Genomic DNA, 26,895 nt, shown 5'->3' with positions numbered 1-26,895 from the left:
TAACTTGTGAGTAAAGGCGCAGGGGAATGTACAAAGGAACAGACAAGGAAATCCACAAGGGAACTTATGAGGGAACTCAAGAAGGAAATCACGAGGGAACTCAGCAGTGTACTCACGGGAGACCTCACTAAGCAAATCAAGAGGGAATTAGAGAACACCCTAGGTAAACAACGAAGGAAGTTATGAGAGATTTCACGAATAAACTCATAAGGGAACTCACAGGAAAACTCACGAGGAAACTCAAGGGGGAACTTATCAGGGAATTTACGGGTAAACAACAAGAGAACTCACAAAGAACTCACGGAGAAATGTACGAGGGAACGCACGGGTAAACTCACGAGGGACGCACCGGAATAGCAAGGGGACTGGAGGGGAGTGAAACGATGAGGACTTGGATTGAAAAGTTGCCTGACTGAAAGGAAAAAAAAGACTCGTGTAGTCGCACACTTCTCTCTTTCCAGTCTTTTTCAAAGGTAAAATAGCGTAAAATCATCGCGGCTTAACTTCTTGAGAATGGTGCAAAGATTCAATAGAGCAGAAAGGGGGATTGTAAAACAACTGTTTTTCACAGGGGAGGAGGGGGGGGGGGCGGGTAAACGGTGGGAAGAGTTATGTAGGGTCTTTACGGTACCCGCCCACAACTGAGATAAGTAGTTGTGAGAATAGGTCTTAATTTTTTTAATATGTACCATCGCTTTGTATCTTTATAAACAACATGTTTTGGTGCTCAAAAGTGATCAGCATTTCGTAATTGACTTCCATGTGGTTAAATCATTTAATTTCGAAGAGTATCAGTAGCGGCACACTTTACACTGGTAACGAGAATTTGAAAACTTATCAGTTATTAAATGTTGTCTTAATATAGTACCCCTTTCTAGCATTTCTATAGCATGCGTTTTCACTAACCTAGCCACGAGGATTAGCTCAACTTTTTTAACCGCCTCTTCCCACCCTTGTCTTTTCCTCTCTTTGCCTTATTATTACCTTGATGTTGCAGTTTATTAGCGGTTCACCGCCCTTTGCTTTGATGGTATTGCTTTTATTATTATCATTATTGTTACTTTATTTTTTTTTAATATTTAAGTAGCTACGAGTTCTTCGCCTTTGACCAAACATTAATCTAAATGAAAGGTTTAGTGCGTTTTAATTTTAGCCCATCAAAACTAAGCATACATTTTCGGATTAATATTAATATAATTCATAGGTATCACATGAATATTTCCTTTTTTAAATTCATTCTCATTTGAAATGCAAAGTTTTACAAATCACACAACAAATCAACTAGAAAAAGACACAAAAGAATGGTTAAATTATGTAGTGCGCCCATACGAAGTCTTTCTTTATTGAAACATTTGATTTGCTGGCCAAAAAGAGTGTAAACGCATTCCGCACCAAATTTTTGGCGTATTTGTCAGTGATTGGTTCTAGTTTGTAATCCATATTCATGACAAAATGTAGATTTTGCTTCAAACCATGCTGTTAGTGGATGTGTGAAGACGTGTCGCCCCGCTGAAGGCAATTTTGAGCCCTTGATGGAAGAACCATGCTTGGTTAATGCTAAGGACGAACTCATTGAGCTTTTGCAACAGAAGTTGAGCACTGCTTTAATTGAATTTGTTCCGAAAAGTTAAAGAATCTTTCAAAAATTCACAGAGGTGAGTAGCCATCTGTGCTTGCTGTTTGCTTTGAGAATCGCTCGAACTCAACTCGCTCGTTTCCTTCGCAACAAAGCAAGGGCGGAAGCCTTGGAGAACTATATTGTGGTGGAAAAACGCTCTGAAATAATTTACGAAAAATTACGAACAGTTTGGTGGCTTAAAAAGTATTTGCTCTGACGAAGGCCTAATGCTCAAGTCAGTGGCGGTTAATTTTTCTTCATGAATGAACCTCAAGTTGAAAGCCAATAACGCGTGCTAACGTTTCTACACGTGTACGTACATGTGATGTTTGTATTTCTAATTGTCAAGGACAACTGAATTTTTCTGCTTTGACAAATTTTCCAGGTGTTTGTTAAATTTTCTTTTCCTTCACGGCAAAACTTTCTTTACAGTGCCGCCGGAGTTTCCTTAGTCCTCGTTCACTTTCAGGCTTATGTTTCTCTCGCTTATTTAGTTTTAAAATTAAAGCATTTCAATACTGATCATAGTTTGATCATTTTTTTTTTCCAGAAAGACTCGCATCTTGAGGAGAACGGGAGAAGAGTCTGCTCGAGACTGGACGAAGTACAGGGAAATATATACTGCAAAGATAAGAACTTTAATTTAAAATTATTAAAGAATTTAATTGTTAAAAATGATGGTTGTCCAAATGTTAAATATTTATAGGAGCTTTCATTTCATTTTGTTTTTTTCTCTTTCTATCAGTAATGATTGTTTGCATCGAGACGTGAAAACACTAAGTTAAGATTTAGACAATTGGCATAATGTCCTTTAAAGCTAGTACAACATCAGCCACCATTTTTGAAGTTTTTTTCAAAGGGTACTTTTTACAAACTTTTTGCGATCGTACATGCGAGCTGCAAATGATTGGATTCAGATTACCTCGACAAACTTGTTATCTGATTGTCTTGATGTATTCTAAATTGGTAGTTTGTTGAAGGTTGAATACCAAGGCAAACGTCAATTCTTGAGTTCTAGTCGGTGATCTGTAGCGTTTTTTTCGCTCAAGTAGTTTAGGTGTACCCTTTCACTATTATGTTGCTATATTTACAACCTAAGTTGATGGCGCAGGGAAGTGAAGTTTTTAAAGTGGCACTGCAAGACGAGACAAAAGACACGACGAAACGAACAAACAGACTAAGAAACAAACACGTCAAAGAATCAAGGTCATCCGGTTTGGAAACCATGTTTTTCAAAATACTTTGAGAAAGAATCTTTACTGACCAATTTTAATCAACTTGGAAGTCACGACAATAGAAATTTCTTAACGGCTTTCTAACACTAGTAAAATATTTCTCTCAAAACTTGAAATACTATAATTGTTATTGACGTATTCAGTAACGACACCGATTGAACACAACGGCGACGAAAAATGATAATACTTGTGACACTCGCACATTGCAAGACTTGATTTGGATTCTGCTCACCATATAACAGTTTGACGAGAGTACAAACAACGTTTAGCGATGATTCTGGAAATCGAACAGAAGATAACAACCTGCACATACAATACTGACGAATTTTTGACGAACTCAACGAAACCGATCAACAAACTTTGAACTCAAAAAGATTCGAATTGTTTTACACTTTTAAACGACTGCTATACGATAATACAACTACAGTGCCACGTTAAAAGATCCTCATTTTTGCTTCATCGACTTATTTATTAGTTTCAATCGACAAGAGAACACTGGCTTCCTTTAATACAAAAATATTATTAAATAAATAACAACAAAGCTAATTGAAAACCAATTGGACAATTTTAAATTCGTTTAAACCAGCATAAACAGAATTTTTTTTTCAATTTCGGCTTCAGTGTTTTGACCGAAACGTTTAAAGACGTACAGAAATAATCAAGTGCCTATGTTCTCTCGTCGGTTTGGAATCTTTAGTGTAAAACTCAGATGTCTCGCTCTTTGGAAATTAAGCACCATTTTCGATGAAGTTTGGAATTATTTTCTTAGTTATACAGACCACAAAACACCAAACAACAGATAACGACGACAAATAAAATCACTGGCTATAACTAATGAAGGAAATAAGCAATCGAATCGTAAAAACAAATTGATACGCATCTTGCAAAATTGTCTCGGCTGTCGCTAAAATTTTTCTCGGACAAATTTTGTATCATTGTTCTTGCAAACTTCGAAAATTTCAGTTAAAAACATTTGAAATGATCATCGAGTCAGAATTTTGTTTGTTTTATTTTGCTAATTGCAAAATTATATCGGTTATCCTCAGAAGTTTATTCTTCCAAAAAACTGTTAATCAGTTAACTGAAACTTTATCGCTTTTCTTGCTACGTATTAAGATATTAAAACAATTCGTAATGATAAATGAGGATCTTGTTTGTTTTACGTTGCTTGAAGCAAAACTGTATCCATTATCCTCGAAAGTTTGTTCTTCGGAAAAATTCTGTTAGAACATTTGAATGTATAGTTTGGCTTTCTTTCTCATGGTCTGCATAACTATTTTAAATCATTTTCTTGTATTTAACAATTTATTACCAAAAGTTCGTGTTATGGGTGGGACAAAACTCGGAACAACCCCAGTTTGTTTCCCTGGAGCAGACATCTGGATTTGATTACGATTTCTTAGTTTATTTACAAGTGGATAAAGACCTTTTACTGTTGACGTTCAGTGTAATGCAGGACAAAGCAACAATCGCAATTACAAGAAGTAAAACTGAATAACTTTGAATTTATTTTTATCCAAATGAATTTTATATTTTCAAAATATAACTGAAGAATGTTATCACAAGAATTGATAAGCAACATGGACCTAAGCAATTGATGTAATTGTAACCGTTTTGCGGCTAAAACCACACTTGAATTTGTCCATGTCATCGTTATAGCTTCAGAAATAAAGAAAGCGATTGTAAAGTTAAATTCTTCTCTAAAATCTTCTTACAGTTGGATACAAATTGCTTCTATTTCTAGTCGACTAAATTCATATTTTCAAAATATAACGAACTGAAGAATGTTGTCACAAGAACTCATAAGCAACAGAATTTGTCTCCTGGCTTAAGAGAAAAAAACAATCACAAATTTAAGGTCTTTGCTCTAAAATCCTCTTACAGAAGGATAAAAATTGCTTCAATTTTGTTTAATATGTCCTGTATTACAAGCTAAACGTGATGGTTGAGGTCTTTACCAGAGGCAACATGGCAAGTTGTACACCTTTTGAAGTCTAAAATTGGTTGAAAATTTTAAATACTAAACGGCGGGAACACATCGTGCACAGTTGGCCATATTATTAATGTTTGAAGTAGACTTAAACTTGCCATGTTGCTGCTTTATAGTAATGTTCACATCTTCTCGTGTGAATTGTAAACTTTAAACGTTTCGTATAGTAATGTTTGATTCCAAATTTGATTTTTACAAAGTATTAGGAGCTTAAGAAAGTTCTTCTTTGATTTTTTTTTCGGAGTAAGAAAGAAATTGGCGATTCAGTTGTAATTTTTTTTTGCACGAGAAGATGTTTACATGACTTTTGGCGTAAAATTGTAAGGGAAGCCATTTTGAATTTTTTGCCGAAAATGTTGTCAGGGGAAGCGCTGTGCAAATTTTTTCAAATTTTCCCGCCACAAGTCTTAGTATATATAGGGCAAAATTTTTCTTCACACCTTTTAATTTAATTTTAACTGATTTTTAATTCCTTACTTACTTACTGAATTAATCATCGTAAAACAATAAAATATGATTAAATGAAAACAACAAGTGTTAGTTTTTATTGTGTACATTATATATTACTTTAGCAGCAATTCAATGATCAAAAATATTTAAGATTAAGACAATTAAGATAATAAAAATATCACAGCAAATAGAAAAAAATTACACACGCTTCTTCAATACAACTTTTATTGGCTTTTCAACAATATAATTAAAATTAATTACAAACAATTTGAATAAGTAAACAAAATAAAAAAAAATTGCGCCTTTATAAGGGCCTGGAAACTAGTCGGAATGTAGGCTATCTCTTTTACTATTTTTTGACTATGTAGGGTTGCCAAAAAGAAAAAAAATTCTGCGCTTTTGAACAGAGTCTAGCCAGAAATCAAAATATACACTTTGACTTTTGATGGGAAAAATCCTGCTATATAGTGCAAGACTTTTATCCAGCAAAAGACTTAGTATAAATTTGACTCAAAACCAGACACCATTTAAAATTGCAGACTTTTTTTCCAAGAACAATTTTACTGCCAAAAGACTTAAATATTTTTTCGATAATTTTATTGGCCCTTTTAAAAGCGCAACCTTTCCATCAATCCTATCTACCTCGTAAACTGGACAGATTTTACTAAAATTTGTGAAATAAATTCTAGACAATTGAACAGTACATTCCATGTGTTGTTTGACAACTAAATTCTGATGGTCGAATTTTGTTTCACGGGTTTTGTGAAAAAGCTAAGAAGACTTCCAGGCTTGAAATATCTTATCGCAAAAAAATAATCGAGATGAAGCTTATCTGCTACCTTACATTTAAAGCGACAAACGTGCAATTCAATCCACTGCTTGCTCGACAACTGACATGGTTTTACTAAACCCGTGAAATAGTCATTAGACAATTTGCAAAAGCTCCGATAATTCCTTTGGATTCTTGAGTCTTGTGAAATACAATCTCGAAGCAAGAAAACTAATCGTGATAAATCTAAATCTACCTCAATCTTGAAGCATAATCCACTGAAGAAACATCTAAATGAATTAGTTTGGTTTCATTTGCTTCTTTCTCCTTATTAGTGTTGATGTCCTGGTGATGTACACTGGGGATGGCAGCCTGAAAGAAATATCAATAACAAGACAAATTAAAAATGGTTATATCAAAAGCCAACGAACAAAATAAACGCAATTGTATATTCGATTTAAGTTTCCAACTTATTGTTAGTTGGTCTTTGTTCTCTTCACGTGAATGTGGCCTTACCAGGTTAGTCACGCAACGCTTCTGATGTAACGTTTCTGCTTTCCATACGCTCCGTTCTTGAGACAATGTGAGGAAAGTAGAAACGTGTATCAACATTCACCCCTAGATTGAACATTATTCCGCTTTATATCGCGCTGCTAGCTCTAAAACCTTCAACAACAACACATTTCAGGGCACAGTTGCTGAAAGTAGGATTATGCTAATCCAGGATTCGTGAAATTTGAATTCTATTGTTTTTCAAAACACGAAGGCGCACAAACGACGGGGCTCGACACCCACCCTCATCACCCACTTTATTTGCATTTTAGTTTAACATGTGGACGCTAGAGCTTTGAAAATTGTTGTACTCGTTTTCGATCGGTTAATATCAACTGAATATCAAACTCAAACCTTCCTAGATGGTTTTCTATAATTTAAGATTTATACTAAAACTTTTAGGAAAAGATAATTCGTAAAAGTTCAAGTTGGTTTGAATTTCGCGGGCTTTTCGTCAGCGTAAACAAGCACGCTATTTATGACAGTATTTTGTTAAAAGTTGATCTTTTGTTTGGTACATTATATTTCTTCCACAGCAAAATATTTCATGGGAATGCTGAAAATGTGTGATTATTTTGCCAAATTGAAGCAAATAATCACCGACAAAGAAGAACAAGTCTAGTTTTTTAAATTCTTTTTTCAGCTGTTGTTTTGTTTCCTGTTGAATGACAAATAATTCCTGGTCGTCTCAGGGAATCCCCCTTTCACAGGACGCCTAGATTACAGCTTAGGTAAATTAGGTTTCAATGAATGATTTTTTATCGGCATCAGTTAATTTCAAATTCAAACTTAACAGTGAAAATAGTTGTTAAGTTGTAATCCTGAATTAGTAAATCTTCACGTCACTTTTAACCCCCTGGTGGTATTGGGCCGGCTGTTATTGATTACAGAAACTTGGATTGGTAAATCTGCGTTCGAACAACTAGCACCGAATCTACAGCTTAATGCAAAAAGTAAGAAACAAACCTCGTTGGTAAAGTCACTCAGAAGTTGTTCTTGTCTCCCACGCCAGAAGAGGTTCTTGATTTGCAGCTCAGTTTTCCATTCCATGCTTGATATTCTCCTAGCGAGAGAGAAATACATACTCTGTAAATTACGTAAACTTAAAGCTAGGGGAGTTAACTAAATAGACTTCCTGGACTTCAGAGGTTACCGATGTCTTTCTGGAATCCTCATTCATAGTACGCTTTCATAACAATTTCGTTCAATTTGCTTGCCCTTATCATTTTCTTACTTATTAGAGAAACGTTTTGTCCATTTATAATGCTGAGCATTTCTGTTTTCGGAGAACTTGGAACAAATCTACAGCTTGATGCCGTTACGTTCAAGAAACTAACCTGGCTGTGTGTGTTATTAAAAAAGTTGTCCTTCTCTCCTACACCAGAAACGCTTCTAACTTTCCAGCTTTTTCAATTCCAGATATTCTCCTAGTGATAGAAAGATAAATGCCGTGTAAATTTTATAAGCTGGATAACATAAACTACTGAAAAGCTTGGGCAGTTTCCTAAATAAACTTCCAGCATCAGAGGTTACTGATGTATTTCTGGGATGTCGGGTTCATAGTGCGCCTTCAATAAAATTTTCGTAAATTTGTCTGCCCTTATTTTTTACTTTGGCTAATCTCAAATTCAAACTTATCAGAGAGAGGTTTTTTTTGTTAACTTATAATTTTGCCAAAAGTTAAGTTAATTTGTTTAATTTGTTTTCGAGCAACTGGCGTGAAATCTACAGCTAATAACAGTAAAGCAGGAATCTTACCTCGCTGATGTCATTCACAAGTTCTTGTCTCGTACACCAGAAGCTTTCTCCATTCCAGGCTTGATATTTTCCTAGCAATAGAGACAAATGTAGCGCAAATTAGAGCGCCTCCGTTAAAAACTGAGTACATTTTTTCGCCCTCATCTTTTAACTTTGGTTAATATCAAATTCCAGCTTATTGGAGAATCGTTTTATCCGCTTATAATTCTGGATTAGTAAATCTGTTTTCGGACAACTTGAAACAAATCTACAGCTAAATACGTTCAAAATAAGAAACAAACTTATTGAATATGTTATTCAGAGATTCTCCTCCTCCCAACACCAGAAGCGTTTCTTGATTCCCATTCTCAAAATTTAACTTATCAAAAATTATCAGTAAAAACTTTTGTCAACATGTAATCATGAATTATTCAATTTGTTTCCTAACAACACCAGTCAAATCTACAGCTTAATAAGTTGATAATATAAACGAACCTCATCGAAAATGGAATCCAGAATGTTGTCCTTCTCTCCTGCACCAGACACGTGTTCAGTTTCCCATTGGCTCATGCTTGATATTTCCCTGGCGAGAGAGAGAGAGAGAGTATAATTCGTAAATTATAGATGCTGGATAACTTAAACTAAAAGCTAGAGGAGTAAACAAAGTGGACTCAGTTCCTCATCAGAGGTACTGAACCCTTCATTCTTTACAATGCTTTAAAGCTGTGTAAGGGTTCTCGTCCATTTCTCGTAAATTACGCGTCGACAACCTTTCACAGCCTGCTGGCAAGTTTAAGCAAAACAGAAAATGCATGTCTCGAATTCAATAACGGACGAGCCCTCAAAAAGCCAGCTTTCCCCAAAACTTGCTACGAATTGATCTCTATCATCACTTTCAAATTGATAGTACCCTTGTAAGAGTCACTTGCAGTGTAAGAACAATCAGTTTCTATAGAAACTGTCCTTTAATCAAACTTAAGGTAACCGATAGGCATGGGCTCTATTCTCCATCCAAAAAACGGCTGGAAAGGGGACAGGGTCTATTCAATACGTAATACGGGATATCCAATAAAGATATTGTGACAAATGGTAGTCAATATAAAAAAAACACTTTCCTGGCAAGGAAAGCAAGGCATAAACTACACGACACCAAGACACCATTATCTGATGGTGTATCTGTCTGTCCAGGCCAATCGAACGACCTTTCAGGAGCAGTGTGACATCGAGTGATCAGTTTGATTTAGTACGAAAGAAAAAGCGCGGATTAGACAAGGCAGCAATTGTTTTCAAAAACCTTCCCAGGAAGTAGCAGAACAGAAAGGCAAAGTGACTTTCCCCAACCCCTCCCTTCCCTCCCACCATCGTGTCTAAAGAAGTGTTGGGTGACAACCCTAATAACAGCTATTAAGGAGACTGAATGAAATAAAAATCCCAATAAACACAACTGGGAACCAAGTGTGCCGTAAAGTAACCTGTGTTCTCAAATATTAAATCCAAGCTAGACATGTTCCCACAACACAGACCTGTTTTTATATTAGTTATGAGCAAGCCCAAAAAACTGTACTCCTCTAACCTCGCTCGAAAATACTGACAAATTACTAAACACTAACCTGTAGTTTGTGGAACATCATTTCTCCAACGACTGTCTGTCCACGTCAATCACCAGAATTTCTCCCAGTCACACAGTAATGTACCAGATTAGCTTCTCACCTGATTACACGAAATTAGATGCCGATTACTTTAATGCGGACATAACTCTTAGTGAAAGGTGGTTTCCACATGTTAAAGCCGACTGTTTCATTGATTTACGTGCCCCAGATCACAGCCTCGACTGAATCACTTCTAAATATACGGGTAGGTGTAAGCCCTACAATATACAATTTCGTACCAGCTTTAGCAATTTCCTGGAATTTCGGCTGTCATATGGCAAACAACTTTGCACACATCTACAGTTAGCACTGCAAATTTACATAACAAGGACAATAAATGCCAACACAGGACTGGACGTGAGAGAGCGGGCCTCTAAAAGAATTAATTCATTCTATGCAAATTATTTCGAAATCGTCGTTAACTACATTACCCAAACCTAATATTCCTTTGTTTAGATATTTTTAAAAGTTCAACAACAGGGAAAATAATCAGACCAACTACATAAAACACAGTAGAGACTGATTAACTTCTCAAGAAAACCTTAAATAAAACAAATTGTCGACTTACTTCGACGTTCAACGTCCACGTGTTGTCGGCCATCGTTTCAAAGCAACTTTCTTGCGATGTAATCGTCTCCGCACCATTTCCGTCAAGCCTCGAACCAATGGCCGTCAAACACGGCAGTACGCAGAAACCCTCAAAGCTGGAAACGTCGACTTGATCGGTTAAACGAAAGCCACATACATGTCAACCGTTCAGTTATCCTCTCTTCGTGAAGAGGTGGTATCAAAATTTGAATAATTTAAAATTAATGAAGCAGTTTATTCGGGAGTTCCCGGATAATCTTCTTTTCAAATGAATTTGAAATGAAGCAGGGAGTTTTTGCTTGCCACAAATAATAACCTTAAGCAAAGCCAAAGTGTAGGGTTTGCAGGATAAAAGTCTCGATTATAGTCTTGGAGCAACTGATATTTTTTTGGTGTCTCAATTCTTCCTTTCCTCGCCCCCTCCTGAACAATTTTGTGATCTGCTCTAGCAGGACACGCACAAAAAGTCAACAATCCACAACTTGGTAGTTTCGTTTGATGAAAACCGTTTAATAGCCAAAAGTAAGCATACCTATTTTCACAATTTACTAGCCTTGTAGTATACTAGTGGTAGCTCTCAGCTACTGCCCTAAGCCAGTAAGGAGACAAGGAACTCTGCTTCTGTTGTGTTGTGGTTTTTGAATTCTCTCACGGGACAACATAGAGTCTTTTATAAAGACAAACGCCGTCATAAATGAAAGAATGTCAATGTGTATACTGGCCCTTGGTCTCCTAAAATAATATTACTCTGAAATACAATTGATTTTGAGATTTCTTTTTTTATATATATTTAAATTATGAAAAAAATGTCTGCTTAAATTTCAAAAAGAAAAGTCTGAGTTCTAGTTACTGATGTTTCATTTCGTTGTCATTGAAAGTTAATTTCTTCAGTTTATGATCCTGTATCAGGAATGTTTGTTGAGATTTGATGGATTTCACCAGATATTCCAGGATGTTTTAAAGTCGATGCCTTTACTGAACTGTGTTTGAGATACATCCTATTTCATCAATTTCGCATTCCACTGTGTCGCCCCTCTGCAAAAAAGTCAGATTAAGTTAAGCTTACTTTGAGCCGATATATTAAAGGGAATGTTTAATTAACCAGCAGAACAACTCCCCTCACCCCCTGTTCACAAAATGCATTACGCTACCGACTTTACTCTCTCGTTTCAACAAGAGAGAGCTTCAATAATTCAGCAATCATAAATGTCAAATTTTGACCTCGATTTCATCGTCAAAACTATGCTTTAAATTTTTACTTTTCAAACGATATCAAAGTGTCAGATTATTTTGTATAATTTCATATGGCGCGACATCCTCCGCAAAATAGCATGAACTTAATCTAGCCCGTTTGAAAAGCATGCAGGATCCAGTGAACATCAGTGGCATACTTGGTTGTTCTACCGAGTTTAAGTGTCCGGTACATACGTACACAAACTCACCTTGAGGTAAACAGGAGGCTTCCTAAAACAACCAACACCAGGTGGAGTTCCTGTTATGACTACATCACCGGGAGTAAGAGTAACAAACCTGGAATATGAATTGATAGCAGAAATGAAGTAAAGACTGATGTGATCAAATATTGCAAGAGCATATACTCATCCTCAAAACATCTAATTTACATTACATGTAAAAAATTCGGACGTCAGCATTTCGGAAGTTCTATTTCGGACGTTTTATCTCATTACGGGCAAAAAATTCGGACACGCGATCGAGATCGTGACGAAGAGAAAAAAACACAACGTCTCAACTAGAGTTCGCTCCATAAAAAGGAATCTAAGAGCATTGGAGCTAATTAAAAGTGTTCATATACTGTACTGTAAATATTTCAAACGCTTAAAATTTTGGACGGTTTTATTTTCGAACACTTTTTCGGTCTGAAATTAAAATCGTCCAAACTTTCTTGCGAGTAATGTGTCAGTATCATTACAACATATTACATGTATTTCCTTTGACATTAATTAGTTGGTAGCTCTTCTCAGCTTATAAAAGAATAGAGCTCTACGACGCACAACAGTCAGTGGACACTTCAGAAGTCCTTTTTGGACCAAAACAAAATACTTCAGAGAGGACAACATTGTATGTGGTATAGAACAAGAAATATGATTGGGGGAAGAATTACCTTTAAGTTAAAGGAAACCTGAAAATATTGTAGTTTACTAAGATAGAAAAAAACACCAAAGAGATAAACCATAAAGGAACAAGGATAGTTAAGGATGGATGGATGGATGACACGCATTACAAACGACGAACTTGAAATATTTTGGCTAAACTTTTCAAGATGCACAATCCGTGACGTAGCTCCTTTAATATGGACTCCAATTGGGCAGGTGTCTTTTTTATTGAGGTCGCGAGTTCTACAACCTCTAGTGTCTCCGGGACCATGCGAAATGTCCGTATTTTAAAGGTGTCCATACCGTGGAGGTCACGATGTCCACTGGGAGCAGTTGGACTAGTTTTTTTTATTATTATTACAATGAAACAACCCTTACCTAGATATAAATGAAATTAGTTTCTCAGTCTTGAATACCAAATTCTCCGTGTTTGAATCTTGCATAATGTTTCCATTAACACGACAACGGATTCCTAGCTTATGAGGATCTAGAAAAAGAGTTACAGAAAACAAAACATTGATCCTTGGCAAAGAAATGTCAATGGGAGTCACAAACTCGAACGATTTTAATGTAGTTGGTATCCTGGATGGTTACCTGACAAAGAATCCTTAGTAACAATTGCTGGACCAATTGGACAAAACGAGTCAAATGTCTTTCCAATTAACCACTGTCCGCTATTCTTCTTTAGCTGCCAGTCCCGAGCACTAACATCATGTACTACAGTGTAACCAGCAACATAGTCCATGGCTTCACTCTCCTATAAATACAACAAAGATTTCAGAACCAGTAGGCAGCCCTCGATTATAAAGACTGTGAACAGTCTCCCTGTAGCTCGAAAATTCGTGGGGAAGGATGCAAAACAAGTGAATGTGCAAGCTTGACGAGAGTGTATCTCTTGTGTTGCATTCTTCTTTGTGTTCTTCCCCACGGATTTTCGAGCAAAAAAGAGACTGCTCACAGTCTATCAATTACATATTAATGACTTAGGGATATTTCTGGGAGCCAGAACTGTGCATATGACAGGAAGGATAAATGGTGACCCAAGGGTTAACCTGTGTGTGTGTGGGGCCTTTGCATTCAGGTTCAAGCCCTGTCTTAACAGTGGCTCTCTTTATTTCAGAGCTTGGTTGTTCAAAAGAGGGTTAAATTAACCTTGCGTGAGAGCTAACCCAAAGTTAAAATTTCTTAACTGTACGCTTGTCGACGTGAGGGTAAAACAGCATTGTTCAAAGCAGGGTTAGTGAGTTAAGGACTCCTTAACAAAATGCTAGGAGTAAGCTGAGATAATAATTAAGCTAGCACCCCATCCAGGAGGAGTGGCAACACTTCTAGTTGTTTCATACTATAGATTGAATTGAATAGAGGTGCCAGTAATAATTAGCAGAGGTACATATATGAAGAAGTGCACGTTTTACAAAGTGGTAGCGCAGAAAATTGCATTTTAATCATGGCTACTTATTGGGATGGTCACTTACTGAAGCAGCTGTTCATTAAAATTTTAAAAAAGTGTCATTTATTTGGTTTATGACCATGTTTTTAAGTTGTCTTTGTTTTTATACTGGCATATCAAAATGGATTCACACTGTGGGTAAATAAGAATAACATTATTTCACATCAACCATGTATCATAGGTCTGCAAGGCGTACAAACGTTTACAACTACATAGCACTTGGCATTGCATACCTTGATCTTTTTTCCAGTTTTCCCAATAACAAAAGCAAGTTCCACTTCAAAGTCTAGTTCCTGGAAGAAAGTACAGATATTGACCTCAAACTGTTTGCAACATGTCATTTATGATATCATGAGACCAACTATCAAGTTTTCAAAGAAATCTCAATAAAATACTTTGACACAATGACAAAGAAGTACAGTTTGCAAAAGGTTTTGCCAAAACGAAAATAAAAGAGGATGTCACAACACTTAAAAAACAATTTTTCTGATTGCAACACCGTTACAGCCTTCGTGACAATAAAGTTTACTTTTAATGTATATGAATTCATTACATAGCCCAAACTGATCAAAAGTGCTACCTATAGTAACCTTATGACACAGTGATTTACTAAACATGGGTGACTCCCGTCTCTCTTTGCTTTGAAGGTGTGGCAACCTAGCGTAGTGGCTAGCTTGTTGGAATCAAAGTAGAACACTGAGTCAAGGTTCAAGTCCTGGTCCAGGTCATAAATGCACTGTGTTCTTGGGTAATATACACTTAACTGGAACACAGAGTAGCAGCAAATTAAATCTTGTGGGTAACTAATCCTGTGATCGATGGACTAGCTTCTCATCCAGCAAGGAGGAGAAACAACCCTAGTCTAGATGCTAAATACTACAGAAAACAGAACAGCTTTGGCTGAATGGGACTCTTCTATACCAGATGGGTACTCTCTACATACTGTATATATCTCCTGTATTTCTGCCTTCCCCTGGATGGGATGCTAGTCCATCACAAGGTTACCTGGGAGCATTTAATTTGCTGGTACATAATAATACATGTACCCTTTTATACACCTGAGTGGTGAGAGAAGCAGCTTCAAGATTGTTAAGTGTCTAGCCCAACTGAGCACAACACAATAACCCCAGCCAGAGCTTGAATCCACCATCTGAATCAGCACCAATCACCCTAACCATAAGGCCAATGCAATGTCAAATTACTGTTAGTGACTGTTAGCTTAGGCCTTTCCTTTTGCCTTAGCTCTAACTAGTAAGATGACCAAACCACATAGGGCAAAGTGAAATTATTTGATATTTTGATCTGTGAGGTGTGAGGACATAATCTGTTGAACAGATAACTTCCATTGTTCAGAATGAGGCACAAAGTCAACAGGCCCATGACAAGGAGGTCATGCCAATTATGTTGTGCACATGTTATATAATCCAGTATATTTTATTTATTTCAGTGTACATAAATTTAATACTACATATAAGGATGACACAAACCTGTGTCTCATCAGGGTAAATAATTGGTGCTCCTGGGTCTGTGATGGCATTATTGAACTTGCTAAATAGGATAGGTTCTGTAGGTAAAGGAACATTCTGCTCCAGACAGTGGTCGACATAGTTCATTCCAATACAAATGAGTTTTTCAGGATTGTGAATTGGAGCTTTCAGCTGAACATCCAACCTCTTCAATACATGCTGACCACTATCTACAATCCTAAAATTCAAGTATCACATATTAGTGTCTAATAAGTTATGGCTATACTGTGTAGTATTCACTGCATAAAGTTTTATAATATTGCCATGTAATAATTTGTCATTGTATTCGTCCCTCCGCACCCAGTGCGAGCCTACATTGTATCACGTGATATCACACTAAAAGTAGTTCTATCCAACATGGCGTGTGTTCATTGATGATCTTACAGTCATCTACAATAACTAAGCTTTCAGAAAAGATATACTTTTGATTGGTTAAATGACTGGCCCTAAAGTGACGTCAAAGCAGGTCAGCCATTTGGTGTACAGTGAACACCTAAATGCCCACAGCACAGCTGGAATACTTCAATTTTGCCATAAACAGAAAAAAGACCAACATCACACAAGTTAACTCAAGTAGCATTGTCCTTTAAAGTGAGCCATTGGAAGAAGTTGAATTCTTTAATACCTTAGTATCTGTGCAGCATGATAAACTAGGTGGGGCAGATGCAGTCTATGAAAGGTTTAAGATTGGCCAGGCATGAGTTATTAGTTTTCCAACTGCTGAACAGGATCTAGAACTGTAGGGTAATCAGCACCACCATCACAGTGAAACCAGGATGTATAAATTAGAGCAGAGATAGGGCAGACTACCCAAGAATCTAATTGAGAAAGATCCAGAATATCATAAACCAGTGCTTGCACAGAATCTTAATAATCTAATGGCTTGAGAAACTCTGCAATGAGGACTTAATAATAGAAAAGAGTAGAACAAGTTACAGTTGATGAGGATATTCTCCAAAGGAGATGGAGATGGCCAGGTCTTACTCCACTGAATCCAGCATATAGCAATTACTTGTCTGTACACTCCCACAGTGGAATCCACAGGGTCAACAGAATAGAGGCAGGCCAATGAACAAACGGAGATGGGATCTTGCAAAGGATATGAAGACATCTTCAGATACCCGGATGCAGCTGCCCGTGCAAAATTTTTACCAAGATCTCACCAAGATCTCACCAAGATCTTGGTCATCCTGCTGAGATTGGCAAGATCTCACTGAGATTGACGAGATCTCGCTATGATGTTTGAGTCTTTCTAAATCTCGCTGAGATCTCATTGAGATTTGGAAAGCCACAAACATCTTACCGAGATTGCCAACATGTTGCTGAGATCTCCTCGAAACTGCCAATGGGATTGTAGAGAATAATAACCAAGATCATTCCCAGAGGGAATGAGTAATTTTCTGTGTGGAAATAAACTACTTTGTGGTTGACCATTAGCCATTCACTTTTCAGTTTGATTTCAAATGCAGGAAGCACAAAAATAAAGCAAAGACATTCTGACATGGATCGGTTTTATTTACCAAACTTTTACTTGACAAAGTGGATGGAGCGATCTACTTTTTCATGGCGACAAAAAGATGTGTACTAGTCGCTTTTTAAGATAAGAGTTTTGTTGATGTTCTTATTGAGATTTTGGTCTGTCTTTTAGCCGTTATGAGCAGGCAAGTAACTTTGAGTTACTCAATGACCATTTCAATGTATTTGATGATGACTCAATTGTCTCCAAAAAGTTATTTTTCAAATTTGGCTTTGTAGAGGAAGGAAAATTTCTTCGTTTCTTTTCCTTGTGCATTACAGCCAGTGGCAGTCAGACTAGTTGCGGGATTACTGCTTCCTGCCAAGATCATTAACTAAGTGCTGTGATACTGATTGGATATCTTAAGTCATGTGGGGTAAAGTACAGGCCATCCCTCGTAGTTGAAGTCACGACAGAAGAATTCACTTCAAAGTTCTTGTTGTGAGAAATTTGCTTGTTAGATTGGACTTAGTTACTGTGGAAAAAACTGCTTCATTCAAGAAAAGAATTACGGTAAAGTAATTTCTGATGTTTTCATCGCAAGTGTGAGTGATCACAAGAGGATTCATGGAATCTTGTACAAAACTTGAACAGTTGATGAAGATAAACCTTGTTATGACATTTGCTCTGAGGTGAACTTGTAGCCAAGCCAAACTAATTTCCTTCAATTCTTTGTAGCTGACAGAAATTCTAGTACATCAGCTTAATTTCCTTGTTTGCTCGAGGTAAAGGACATTGACCCGGGGATAAAGGTTAATTCTCCTGTATTTCTAATTTCAGTAATGTTGATTTTCCTTTCATAAAATGTAGCTAAATGTGAAGTGAAGGTGACAACCTGGTTCCCAGGCTCTCTCACCTCTGCCTCCCTTGTCATAGGAAGAAAGACCCTGGTTGCGGCTGGTCATGTGACCACCTTTGACACAAACTTTTCCACTAGGGTAGAGTCAACAAATAATTTTTGTTTATCTCAACTGAAGCAAAAGAAAGGTGATCGTTGGTTGTGGCCTTATTAAAAAAAAAACATGGGCAAATACACCTTTGAAATTCTTCAGTCCTATTCTAAGCTTCACACAGGTCAAACGAAATATATTTAAGCTTATATATATCCAGCATCACTCTGATTTCAATTCCAGCTGGTTGATTTACCAAGAAGTAAAACTATTTTTAATACTGTTTCATGTTGCCTGAATTAAACCCATGGAACATTATTCATTACGTAAAACAATGTTTTATTCACCATTTTTTCAAAATATAATATTATTCTTGACTTTGCCAAGGAAACGTGTTTAAACATCTGTCTAGTAAATATAAACTTACATAAACCTGATGCAGATGAAATATAAGAGAGGGCTTATGTCAACAAAACTGTAAATCATTTTACATTGCAGTAAATCAAATGCAAGTCAGAATATTCGGCTAATCGGCCATGTGACAGAATACTTTAAATTTTAACACCCAAAATACTGCACAAAGAAGAAACCAAATTACCTTCGAATTCAAGGAATCAAGAGACTGATCCACTGGTTTCACTTCAATTCAGTACGCGAGTTTGTTAAACGGCGTTCAACACATGCTAAACGTAGAAAAGTTTGTGCTCCACTCGGCTGTTGAATTTCTTTGTGAACGAACATCCTCTATATTTTGGAGATAGTTATGGCAAGCCGTTTGTAGCAAAATTCAATCCTTGCAATATATGTTTAATCCTTTAAATAATGGTTTTATTTAAACATATAAAAAGGCATTCAATCCAATGGCAAATAAAATTTTTGGTTCAATTCAATCTTTTAATTTTCATGATTCAATCCAATACCTGGAATATTGATTCAATCCAATACCTGGAATATTGATTCAATCCAATACCTGAAATATTGATTCAATCCAATTCCTCGAATATTGATTCAATCCAATACCTCGAATATGGATGCAATCCAATACCTCGAATATTGATGCAATCCAATACCTCGAATATTGATTCAATCCAATACCTTGAATAATGATTCAATCCAATACCTCGAATATTGATGCAATCCACCTCGAATATTGATGCAATCTTCCTGGGCCGAGCGCGGCCAACAGGAACGAGAGTAACTGAGCACTAGAGAGCACTGAAAACATGGCGGGCGAAGGAGAACTAGATTTAGAAGTCGAGTTTCCTAAGTTTCTTGCAGATGTCTTGGATAAAACGGAAATAATTTTTGAGAATTTTGACTCAGAAGTTGCAGAAGCGCACGCCGAAGTTCTTGATCAAACCATTAGTCTGCTTAGGTAAATGAGGCATTGCTACAACTGAGACACAAGGGACAACGAAAATTTAGATTCCATTGCTGTCGCTTTTGTCGATGTGCTCAGTGTGTTGCGTCGCAAAGCTATTACTCCGTCAATTTTTACTGCGGAATCCATTACGATAGAAAGCGAAAAAAGAGGAAAGCATGGAAGACCATTTCTTAAAATTCCTGTTGAGGTGCTTGAGAAACTTTGAGGACTAGGATTTGTCTGGACAACGATAACAGAGTTTCGAGATGGACAATTCACAGAAGAGTGACACACGGTATGGCCCGGGGGGGGGGGGGGGGGTACTTTGGGAATTTCTGGGTGGGGATGTGCTGCTGGGACCCTGGAACCCTTAGCTTATACCAGAGCTAGGTCAGCTGAATTTTGCTACCCTATACTAGACTAAACTCCCCAAATCCCCCCATCTATCGACACTGTTGAGGCTGATTTGCATAAATTTAAACTTGCCGATTTGATTTTTTTATATTTTTGAGTGACAATTCCTGGTTTCCCTAGTCTAGATAAAATCTTCAACCAACTAGTCAGTTTTGTGAAAAATTATACCCTATTCTAGACCCAAACACTCTGATTTATATACCCTATCCTAGAGTAAACTGCTTGAAAACCATACCCTTCAGAGCGTCACATACCTATATAGACCATATAGGCAATGCCGCCCCCGGGCGGTATGGCTTAGAAGATGTGAGGGGTTTCGACAGCTTAGCTGATAAGGAACCAAAATCAGTCAAGAGTACATTTCTAACCACAGGAGTGCTACTGGATATAACTTCATTGCAGGTTTCTTTAAGTCCATTGGGTTATGGGTTCAACGGAGAAGAATAAGAGAAAGGTTAACAAAATTAGATCCCCAAAATACTGTCTTGAGATGGGGTGCGTAAATTCGCTTTGGCATCTGGATGGACATCACTCTCTGATTCAATGGAAAATACTAATTCACGGCTGTATAGACGGATTTTCTCGGAGAATAACGTTTTTGAAATGTAGTGCCAACAATAAAGCAGAATTGTTTCTGGATGCTGTTCAGAGAGACGGAGAATTTTGGCCTTTCAGAGTACGAGTATATCATGGTGTTGAAAACGTTGGTGTGTGCGATACAACAGTGCAGGTTAGAAGAGAGGAGAGGGGCAGCTTCACTGCTGGGCCATCAACACAACCAACAAACTGAAAGATTGTGGAGGGATGTTTTCTGTTGTGCTTCCCACTTGTACTTTTACACTTTTTATAGCATTAAATTGTCAGGCATCCTGGACACTGATAATTCAGTGCATCTTTTCACCTTAAACTTAGTTTTTCAACCAAGGATAAGCCAAGCTCTTTGCCAGTTCACTGAAGCTTTCAGCCACCAAAATGTAAGAACAGAAAAAAAACTGGTTGCCATACCAAATGTGGCTTATCATATGATGCAGCTTGAAAACCCCCTTTCAAATGGAAAGTCATATGATTTTGAATACTATGGTGATGATCCTGATGGTCCAACTCCATTGGACAGTGATAACAATGTTGTAGTTGAAGAAATTGACCTGGGACAACATGATTCAGTGCAGTCATTTGTATTGGAAAGGTTAGATCCCTTAAAAGAATCAAGTCAAATGGGAGTAGACATCTTCCAAGAGGCTCTAGAACTTGTGACAGTTAAACTTGGGCAACTGACAATTGCATAATACTACATGTGTGTGGGCTGGGTAAAGGAGATTATGGCCCCACTAAAGTATTTTTGCAACTCAATTCACAACAGAAAACTTCAACCTGTATCAAGTAAATTATTTTCTCATCTTTCTTTTCATTGATATACAAAACTCAGAAACTGCTTGAATTACAGAATGCCTAACGTCTAGCAACACAACTAAACTGAAGAGAAATCAGGGCATCTTAGAACTGCCATGTGCACTACTCTGCCTTGTAGATTTTTCAGGTGCTTATGAAAACAGATGTTAAAATGTTGCAAGGTTAATTTGTTATCTTATTTTCAAAAGTACCCAGGACACAAGACTAAATTCTTGGTGCAATGGCATAATGGCTACTAACAGGTCTCATGTCACTAGCCAAAACTAACTTTGCACCAGCCAGCCTTTTTAATACACAGTTTCACTGACTTTTTTATGAGAGTGGTCAATCTTGGACATTTCTTGTTGCATCTAAAATGTTGATAATAATCACTAAGAAAATTTCACTCCCACAAACACGAATCCTGCTTTTCTTGAATATGCTTATGTTCAATCTCTGATGTACTTCTATCAGTGGTACCATTTTCTTTTATCTCCGTTTAATAGTTAAATATTTATCATGTACTTATTAAGGCAATTATTTCCATGAAATCCGCTCATAGTTTCCCAGTTTTCATTAGTTTCTATTCTCTTCAGGTTTACTTTGTCAGGATAATTCTCAATTTTGTTTTCATCCAGTAGACCAGTACTCCATTCCATCATGATTGTCACAATGGCTAGCAAAAGTGCAAAATCTTCTATTCAAAACTGAAATGTGTGGCTAGTTGGCAGTAGTGCTAGCCTTGAGCACTGGGTACCCAATAATATTCACAACAAATTGGTGCAATGTTCGTCATAGAATATCAAGAAAAACATCGTTTTTAGGAAAGAAGTACCACAGGTGGGTTAAATAATGCAAAACATGAGACAACAACATTGAAAAACTTAAAACACATCCCAATGTTCAATGATTGCTGTCTTGTAAAATGTAAAGGTTCTTATTTCAAAAATAACATAAAGCCAGGTTTACACAAACAGTTTTTGTGAGAAAAATGTTTGACTGTGTACATAGCACTGCAAAAATTTTGTTTACAGTTCAAAGTTTAGTGTGCCAGTAATGATTGGACAGCAGAAATATGCACAATACCAAAGACCAATGTGGTAGCACAATTTGCCACAGTTTATGTTATTTGCCACAAAAAGCTAGCACACACAGCTTTTAATAAACAAATATGTTCGTCACATAAAAATTGGTTAACTTACATCTACAAAAGCGACAGTAATGGAATCTAAATTCTCCGTGTCCCTTTTGTCTCGGTTGTAGCAATGCCTCATTTACCTAAGCAGACTAATGGTTTGATCAAGAACTTCGGCGTGCGCTTCTGCAACTTCTGAGTCAAAATTCTCAAAAATCATTTCCGTTTTATCCAAGACATCTGCAAGAAACTTAGGAAACTCGACTTCTAAATCTAGTTCTCCTTCGCCCGCCATGTTTTCAGTGCTCTCTAGTGTTCAGTTACTCTCGTTCCTGTTGGCCGCGCTCGGCCCAGGAAGATTGCATCAATATTCGAGGTGGATTGCATCAATATTCGAGGTATTGGATTGAATCATTATTCGAGGTATTGGATTGAATCAATATTCGAGGTATTGGATTGCATCAATATTCGAGGTATTGGATTGCATCCATATTCCAGGTATTGGATTGAATCAATATTCAAGGAATTGGATTGAATCAATATTTCAGGTATTGGATTGAATCAATATTCCAGGTATTGGATTGAATCAATATTCCAGGTATTGGATTGAATCAATATTCCAGGTATTGGATTGAATCATGAAAATTAAAAGATTGAATTGAACCAAAAATTTTATTTGCCATTGGATTGAATGCCTTTTTATATGTTTAAATAAAACCATTATTTAAAGGATTAAACATATATTGCAAGGATTGAATTTTGCTACAAACGGCTTGCCATAGATAGTTTTATAAAGCAGGTAGTTTCTAGCTACTGCTTGAGGACTTGAAACCCTAAAAGCTTGTCACCGCAACAAACAAAGCACTCTACCACCCCTCCCACCCTACAAATTTTCCTACCACTCAGATTCTGGGTGGTCACATCACCAGCTGCAACAAGGGTGGTTTCAAAAATATAAAACAGACAACGGTGATAAACATTTTACAAACATGCATTTTATGAACTTGACGTTTCGTATGCTAGTCAACATACATTTTCAAAAGTATAACTGCTAACATTTTTGGAAAGCTATTTATACTGTATCAATGGGGGTATATTTCAATGGGGCTATCTATACTGTATCATAAATTGCATGTTTTTAAACTGTTTATCACCGCCGTCTGTTTTGTATTTTTAATCAAGCTACGATGGCCGAAGACCAAGAGTTTATAAGGGTGATTTCTCCCAACAACAAGACCGGGGAGGAAGAGGAGAGAGAGAGAGTTCCTGGGAAAGAGGTTGTGAGGGTGAAAGTGTCTGATACTACATATAAGCTTTTCTGAATTGCATGTGATATATATAAGGACCCCTAAGAGGTACCAAGATCCTGTTTTGTGGGCGTGGCTGGAAATTGTCTTCTCCTCTAAGAGGTACCAATTTTTTCATAACACATTACATATATCGCCAGTCATATTTTTTCAGCTCAATACCCTAAAAGGTACCGCAAAATCTCCAGCTGTGGACCTTTTGAGTCTTAACAACTTAGGAGGTACCAAAACTGCTTTTTAACCCCTAAAAGGTATGACAAGGGCCCACCCCCCGTCCTTCTTATATGGGAGTCCCCACAGGGTGATGATCTTATCTGTCAATAAATCTGGTTGTTTTTGACACAGTGGAGTCATATTTCAGTGCATTTCTTTTGTCTACTAGAGGCTACACTGTATTTCTCCCAAGGGATTTATGAAATCTGGATCTGCATGTTGACATTTTCATATCTTGGCAAGATTGCCAAGAAATCTTCCAATTTCTCGGCAAGTTTTTGGCCTCTGAGATTTTGATATCTCGATGAGAATCTCGGTGGCCAAAAACTGCCGAGAATCACAACAAGTTCTTGGCAAGTCTTCTTGAAATCTCGCTGAGTGCGAGCTTTTGGCTGCCAGAGTTTTTTGCCACCAAGATCTCGCCAAGTTCTTGCCCTTCTTGTTATTTTCGAAAAGGACTGTAAGTTTTATTTCCCACAAAACATAGAAGTTATGGATCGCTATCATTTGAGGGTGATGTATGTGTATGTATGTTCTGGGGGTTTACAAACTTTGACTGTTAAATGTGAGCCAAAGGCGGGGCAGGACGAGGAGGGGGAGGGAGACGGGGAGGAGCCCTGGGGGGTAGGAAAATACTATCAGTTCAAGTGGGTGTCCCACAAGCGGAATTGCACTGAAAGACCTTCCACGCATCAACTATAACAGATTTCATAAAAAAAAAATGAGACTAAAGAGTTAATACCTCTGAGCTTTGCTCATCATGTCCTCTCCCCCAGCCAGGAATGACTTCATATCACTGGGAATGGAGGGCTCACCAGCACTAACATCAACCACGTCGCCGCCATCTTTTATCTCGACCCCAACTCGCTGCCTTCCAGATTCAACGAACTGAACAAGACGCATGGTGTGCTTAGATCGTCTTAGAATACAACTGCTGATTAGAACAGGACGAATCCCGACCAAGCTTCGCAACATAAAACACTGAAGAAAAACAACAGGAGAGAACGAAGAGGAGAAATATGAGCGCGACTTTTCGCGTGACTGGAGAACCCAGACCTCTTCGGCCAAGGTCCTGACTTGTACGTCATTTATGTGATGACCGATTGTAACTTTCTTAGAGTCCGTTATTCCTCGAACGAAAGATGGAGATTTCACAGATTTGTTTGTATGTCATGGTTGCAGTGCATGTAGTCTGTGCATGTCGGAATATTAGCTTCCTTCCAACACTTTTGTCAAATAAAAAGCTCTATATTTGAGCGTGACCGATCATTGTGTGACTTACATTGCGTGATGAACCACTGCGTATGTTTGGTGAGAGGCTTAACAAATTTGAAGGAACAGTCTCTTCAAATTGTTTAAAATGTCTGAAATGGAAAGAATTCATAGCTGAAAAGTCTTCAATCTTCGTTGACAAGGACCTTGATGAAATCCATTCGCAATATTTTTGCCACGCGGATGACATACTCCGTGATGATGACTGCTATGTCTGCTCACATTAATGGGAAAGGTGGAAGGCTCAAGATGGTACGAAGGGGCATAAAACCCGATTTATCTGCCACGTCTAGAACTCTTCAAACCCTTAATGGTCCGCTATAAGATCGGCTTGACGCTCTTACCAAAGACATACACTCTCTTCGCTTTGATGTATTTTCACTGGAGTTTGTGTTTCCCGAAAACCTTAAATTAAACAAGAATTGCAGCGCCTAGTGTGCCTTCAAATTTTGGACAAACCTGTGGAAACTTCTTGCCAACATTACTTTTGAGGAACCTTGGAAAGGTGTAATCGACAGTGGTCAGACGGGCTCGTGTCCTGTCCGCCGGCAGCACCATTGTAGTAGCAGGGAGTTTAAGGGAGCGAGGACACGCACGAGCAAAGGACACGCGCCCATCGACCGAATTCTTGATTTAACGAATTGGGACTAGAATCTCAATAATAAACACTTTAATGATTCCAAAATAAGAAGTAAGGCAGCAATGAAAACTTCACATTGTCGGAAGGAACCCTTTAATCTTCATAGTTTTCATCGTACATCTGCCATTACCGCTGCGTGTTACATGATATCATTGCGCTTTCTGTTGTGTCACCTTTCTTAGAGCTTGGTGACCTGCGGACTCTTATTACGTTTAGTGTAGTTGTCTTCAACAACGTCTACTACACATCAGTTTTTGCGTGGATATTAGGTACCACCAGAAGCACATCACCTAGAATAGGTGATAAGCTTCTGGTACCACATAGTCGAAATTATCTTCTTTCAGACTCGGAAATAGACAGCCATGAAATTAAACGGGAAGGATAAGACGTTGCTGTGTGGGTTTGCTTCAAACGTTCAGAAAAATTCTTGGAAATTCCCATCGGGGGTTTTACTAAAAATACAAATCAGAGACGAGGGAGGGGTGTGGCTAGGCTCGATTTCCGCCGCCGGTCGGTCTCCGTTCTTCCCCGAGAAGAGACGGAGGAGTTCGGGGGGAGGAGCGCGGGCTCTTTTCTCGAACAGCGGCTGGTAATCGAGCCTAGGGGTGTGGCCGGACAGATCATCCAGATAAGGTGATTCTTTAGTATTGCATTGCGCATCCCTACTGCGCACTATTTTCGCGACATTAGCGCGCACATGAGCGCGTGCGCGTACAAAACGTGAGAGATTTCCCTTATAACTAAGCTCGATAGCGAAATAAATGCTCCTTTTCTCTTAAACGAGCACGGTGACCCCCACTTTTTATTTCATAATTTCAATGAGAACAATATCCTCAATAACTGAGAAAAAAATTAGCAGAAATCTACGGCTACTTGTTTGGCAAATGAAATAAATACTACAGAGGGAGACACAACGGGCCCACCAGCGCATGTCCAAATTACGTTTCCTTTAACGCATGAAAAAATGCAGGTATTTGAAGACATTTTTTGTGGGACGCAAATGAATAAAAAATCAAACAAAGTGAAACTCTGTGTGATTTAACACGCTGCATTGAAAAATAATCGAGCTTATTATTGC

The 26,895-nt window shown here is 37.7% G+C and overlaps 1 protein-coding gene across 3 annotated transcripts; it reads right to left on the bottom strand.

Annotated features, from left to right (window-relative positions):
- Positions 1-5,507: 5,507 nt before the first annotated feature.
- Positions 5,508-25,062, bottom strand: LOC145478274 (oxaloacetate tautomerase fahd2, mitochondrial-like). 3 transcript variants are annotated; one of them, XM_081456238.1, is made up of 13 exons: positions 24,648-25,062; positions 15,640-15,856; positions 14,386-14,445; positions 13,297-13,459; positions 13,081-13,189; positions 12,031-12,118; positions 10,569-11,623; positions 9,962-10,061; positions 8,847-8,934; positions 8,373-8,443; positions 7,952-8,041; positions 7,581-7,677; positions 5,508-6,434 (listed from the first exon to the last, which is right to left on the bottom strand). In XM_081456238.1, the coding sequence occupies exons 1-7, from the start codon at positions 24,878-24,880 to the stop codon at positions 11,561-11,563; spliced, it is 933 nt and encodes a 310-aa protein (XP_081312364.1). In that variant the 5' UTR covers positions 24,881-25,062; the 3' UTR covers positions 5,508-6,434; positions 7,581-7,677; positions 7,952-8,041; positions 8,373-8,443; positions 8,847-8,934; positions 9,962-10,061; positions 10,569-11,560. The 3 variants fall into 3 exon arrangements, with proteins under 3 accessions (XP_081312364.1, XP_081312363.1, XP_081312365.1); XM_081456237.1 differs by having other exon boundaries at positions 9,962-11,623; XM_081456239.1 differs by lacking the exon at positions 7,952-8,041 and having other exon boundaries at positions 9,962-11,623.
- Between the last annotated feature and the right edge of the window lie 1,833 nt (positions 25,063-26,895).

The sequence above is a fragment of the Orbicella franksi genome, chromosome 2 (assembly GCF_964199315.1).
Source record: "Orbicella franksi chromosome 2, jaOrbFran1.1, whole genome shotgun sequence".
NCBI classification, from domain to species: Eukaryota; Metazoa; Cnidaria; class Anthozoa; order Scleractinia; family Merulinidae; genus Orbicella; species Orbicella franksi.
Note: the sequence above shows the minus strand (reverse complement) of the source record. Positions and strands in the feature narration are given on the sequence as shown.

Coding starts and splice junctions, on each gene's coding strand:
- LOC145478274 (XM_081456237.1), bottom strand. CDS start 24,880: ATGTTGCGAAGCTTGGTCGGGATTCGTCCTGTTCTAATCAGCAGTTGT. Junction 13,190..13,296: donor TACTAAGGATTCTTTGTCAG/GTAACCATCCAG, acceptor CTCTTTTTCTAG/ATCCTCATAAGCTAGGAATC. Junction 12,119..13,080: donor CTAATTTCATTTATATCTAG/GTAAGGGTTGTT, acceptor TTCATATTCCAG/GTTTGTTACTCTTACTCCCG.